Source organism: Globicephala melas, chromosome 18 (assembly GCF_963455315.2).
Source record: "Globicephala melas chromosome 18, mGloMel1.2, whole genome shotgun sequence".
Taxonomy (NCBI): Eukaryota; Metazoa; Chordata; class Mammalia; order Artiodactyla; family Delphinidae; genus Globicephala; species Globicephala melas.
In genome coordinates this window covers 15695315-15699982 of record NC_083331.1, presented here as the reverse complement: position 1 = coordinate 15699982, position 4668 = coordinate 15695315, and the positions used below count along the sequence as shown (strand labels likewise).

Sequence of the window (4668 nt, the reverse complement as noted above, 5' to 3'; positions counted from 1 at the left end):
TAAGTGAAGTAAGTTAGACAGAGAAAGACAAATACCATATGATGTTACTTATATGCGGAATCTAAAATATGACACAAATGAACTTTTATGAAATAGAAACAGACTCACAGATGTAAAGAACAGACTTGTGGTTTCCAAGGGAGAGGGGATGGGAGAGGGATGGATTGGGAATTTGGAGTTAGCAAATGCAAACTCTTATATATAAAATGGATAAACAACAAGGTCCTACTGTATAGCACAGGGAACTAGATTCAATATCCTGTGATAAACCATAATGGAAACAAATATAAAAAAGAATGTGTGTGTGTATATATATATATGTATTTCAATTTAAAAAACAGAAACACCCATCTCCTATTTTCCTTCTGCTAAATAGCAAAATGCTGTCTCCCAAGATACCCAAGATGACTTGGACGCTATGACCCCAGCTGACCTGAAAACCGAACTACTGAAATTCGATCTCTATAAAAGAGAGATTTGCTTTCTTCTTACTTCCATACTCGTAAAAAGAAAAATTACCACTAGAATCAATAAGAAGGCTTTTCTGTTACGTCATTTTTCTAGAATCTCCACTACAAACCCGTCCATCCACCTGAGGATTATGAGTTCTGTGGAGCAAATCTGCCTAGAACAGGCCCCTGATGCTTGTCGGCTTCCGAGGGGAAAGTCTGCACCTGTGGTGATGCCACTGGTTTAAGAACAAGTAGAGTCCGAAGGCTTGGAGGAGTCTCTCCCCCAGGGCGCTCTGGAAAGGTGCTGAGGAACAAACTGACCAAGTTTATTTCATCAACATGAAAATACCCCCAAGGAAGTGAAGCACAAGATTCAGCTACACAAAAATGGAAGCTACTGACCACTTTGCCTCTTCTTACGGTAAACCAGACGGAAATAACATGAAACGCTGGAAGTAACATCATGTTTCCCTCATGGTCACCGCCAGGATCGGGCCGTCCTGGGTCAGTCTGTGCCTCTTGCGTGGGCTGAGGGCATGTGTGCGGTTCTCTAACCCATGGAATCAGCATCAGTGGGGACCCACACATCAGAATACCTGTGGGCTGGGATTCAGCATTTTAAACAAACCCGGGAATAGCTCTGATGTTCACTGAGGTCTGAGACCCACTAGTGTGGCTGACCCCAATGGAATAATCCCATTGCACTGCAGCCAACTGCAATCTCGAGAGATTCAGGCAAGGAGTAGAGAAGCACGATGGTGTTTTTGCATGACGCCCATCGTAGCAAATAGAATTAAGTGACTTCAGTGTACACTTTTTTTTTTTGCTGCAGACTTTTCTCAGAAGGGAACAACTGATTATTCCTCCTAACCGTGTGGGTCTCTTCTTTGAGTTTTCATAACATCCAGAAAGTTCAGGGTTACCTTGTTCATTTCCCCAGAGCACCATTGCCTTAGGACGTCCTGCAGAGGAGGGGTGGCCGTGTTTTGGGCCAGCCTTGGTGCTTCAGTCTGCAGGTACATGAGTGTAGAATGTCCACACTCCAGGGCCCTGCCAAGCGATCACAACTGTGAGCTTGCCACGCTCATCCTCTATCAAAAGCCCAGACGAGGGAAATGGTACTAATGGAATCAGTTCAAGGGCCAGCAGCCCATCACTTCCTACACAGTTGCATGTCATCTCTGGATTAAGTCAGACCTTCAGAGAACCATGGTTGTGGACCATTTGCATTGGCCCTGAATGGCTTTCTGGAAATGCGCCTCGTCATAAGCGTCTCACCATCCCTTGAGGGAGGCCCTAATAAATTACCATTCAGAGCCTGCCGGCATGTGGGTATAGCATACTGACGATGTCACCCCCTGAGTCACTCAGTGTCTCTCCGCAAAGTCATGCACAGCAGCTCTCTGGGGTTCACTCATTTTATTGCTGGCCCAGAGAACTGTCTGGGCCCCAAGCCCACAGAGCACCTTGCCTGCCCGCAGACCCTCTCAGGCCCCCAGCACGGAGAGGGCAACGTACGGCACGACGAGAACGCCACGGGGCATCACAAATGAGGGCAGGGACTGCCAGCTGCAAACCCTCTGATCTTCCTTCACGGCTCAAGTGAAAAGGAAACTAGAAAGTACCCAGAGGGACAGGGGTGGAATAAGGGCTCTCCCCTCTCTACTCAGCAGAGGGCAAAGCTAGCACCTTCTTCTTACCTGGGAGGAAACCAGGACCAAACGTGACTCCAGGTGACAGATGCCTCCAAACTTGATGGAGATGCGCATGGGACTCACGGGTCCTTTTCTCTTAAAGCCACGGGGAGGAGTGAGCCTCTCTTGCTTTGAGCTGACACTTCTGATAAAGGAAGGTGCCCCACACCGGTGGCCACTCAGGGGTTGGTTTGATTATGAAGTACACACACACACCCTCACACACAGCAGCCCAGCTCCGTGTAAAGACAGACAGAAGCTGTGACACATGTCAGTCTTCATCTAGAACTCTCTAGCACAGGGGCTCCCCCCACCCCGGGGGCTGACACCCTGACACGGCACCCCGCTCCTAGGAACCTCAGCTCACAGCGGCGGCGAGAGGGCACGGGAGTGGTGGCTGTTTGGTGTCGTCACGGACTTCCAAACAAATGGGTTTATAGACTTCCAAACCCTAGCCCGGCATTAAGTAGATCTGCTACTGTAGACGATTTAAACTCAGAGACCAGAAGCACCTACATTAGCCACATTGCAGGCAACCCAGCCAAAACCCACTAAACTGGTTTATGTCATCAGCGAATCATAGAGATGTACACAGATAACCAGGGAAATAAGCAGACTCAAGGCCAAGCAAAGGATCTGCAGCAGCACAGAACACGCTGTGAAAGCGACGCTGTCTCTGGATGCCAGGCTAGCGGGCCAGACCACAGCTTCGAGCAGGAATCTACTTCCTCGACCTTGGCAGATTTTACAGCTGCCCTTGGGAGGCCCCACCCGTCAGCGCAAACCCAGCTGATCTGGGGTTGGGAGAGAGGCTCCTTAACTTTCCCCAAAGGCAGGTGGGCTCGTTAAATAAGAGCACTGTTCTCCTTCTCGTAACAAAAGTCATCATAGCGAGTAGAGCTGTGTCTTGTGTGAAAGTCCATGCTCTTTCTATAACTTCAAGGTGTCGTGGCTGAATGACAACCCAGCAGTAGCAGCAGTAACAACAACAAACCTCTCTCTCCTAACAGTCATTGGAACTGCAACTGTGATTTGAAAAGGTCTCCCATTCTTTGCCTCATCCCTTCAAAAAAAAAAAAACCCCTTTGAAAACTCTTCTGAATACAAAATCCTCACTCTGAAAAGAGTAAATGTGCCTTTCCTAGACCCAGGCAGGCCAGCATTTCTTTAGCCTGCTAGAATACTCAGCATTTTGGTGGATTCTTAAATGCCTGCAGGGAAGGTTTTATTGCTTTCACAGCGTGCCCTTCTCCTGCAACAGTGTGTGTGTGTGTATGTGTCTGTGTATGTATGTGCATGTATATGTGTGTGTGTGCATGTGTGTATTTGTGCATGTGTATATGTGTGTGCCTGTGTATCTGTGCATGTGTATATGTGTGTGTGCATGTGTATATGTGTGTGTGCCTGTATTTGTGCATGTGTATATGTGTGTATGCATATCTGTGCCTGTGTGTGTGTATGCATGTGTGTATCTGTGCATGTGTATATATGTGTGTGTGTATGTATTTGTGCATGTGTATGTGTGTGCGCCTGTATCTGTGCATGTGTATATGTGTGTGTGCATGTATCTGTGCAGGTGTATATATGTGTGTGTGCATGTATTTGTGCACGTGTATATGTGTTGCCTGTGTGTATCTGTGCACGTGTATATGTGTGTGTGTGCCTGTGCATACTTGTGCATGTATGCATGTGTGCGTGCATGTGCTGGAGGGACTGGTTCTCAGTCTTCCTCAGCAGCAGGCCTCCACCTGGACCACACGTGGACACAGCTGCTGCCCAGCACAAGTAAGCCCAGCACGAGGACACCTACTGCAAAGACGTACAGGGTTTTGTCACAGTAATCCTGAGGCTGCTGGAAAGGTGGAATAAAATCTGGCAGGTAAACAGAAAAGACCCAGTAATTTCCCAGAAAGAACCAGAGGAAGGGGAAGAGGCTGAGAAGGTGGATGTAATATTTGTGTGCGTTCTGCCTCTAGGGATATACATCGTCGTCGTCATCATCAATCACCACGGCCTTGGACAGAAGCCGCCTCATCCTGGTGGGGTTGTACAGTAGGAGAGACATCTGGGTCGTGGTAGGGAGCCAGGGATTGGAGGGCAGAGCAACAAAGGAGGGGGAGGAGAGGGGACAGAAGGTAGGAGAGAAACAGAGAAAGATTCATTAGGAAAAGTGCACACACTGGAGTTGGAAATGCTGCCAAGGAGTGAAATTTCATTTGGAAGAATGAGAACTGGCGAGAATGAAGGCATCAATCCTTAGCGTCCTTGGTGGCATTCTATAGGTGTGTGAATTGCTTTGGACACGGGATTCCTTGACTGAGGTTCATCTCTGCGCCCAGAGTCTCCCTGTTGCTCTGGTTTGCTTCCTTAGCCTTGAGGTCAGTTCCTTGGCACCCCCTGGCTCCAGTGACCTGCTCTGCCTCCCTCCAGTGACCACCCCCTGGATCTGGTCATCATCTGGAAGTGCCCTCCTCCCCGATCCCAACTAAATGGTAGTTGTTTAAGCTGCCCCGTCTGTGGGA

At 48.5% G+C, this 4668-nt stretch overlaps 1 protein-coding gene across 1 annotated transcript; it reads right to left on the bottom strand.

The window, feature by feature from the left end:
- Window positions 1–3866: 3866 nt before the first annotated feature.
- On the bottom strand, window positions 3867–4211 carry TMEM272 (transmembrane protein 272). Its single transcript, XM_060288266.2, is given in 1 exon segment — window positions 3867–4211. A coding segment is annotated over 1 exon segment (345 nt).
- Between the last annotated feature and the right edge of the window lie 457 nt (window positions 4212–4668).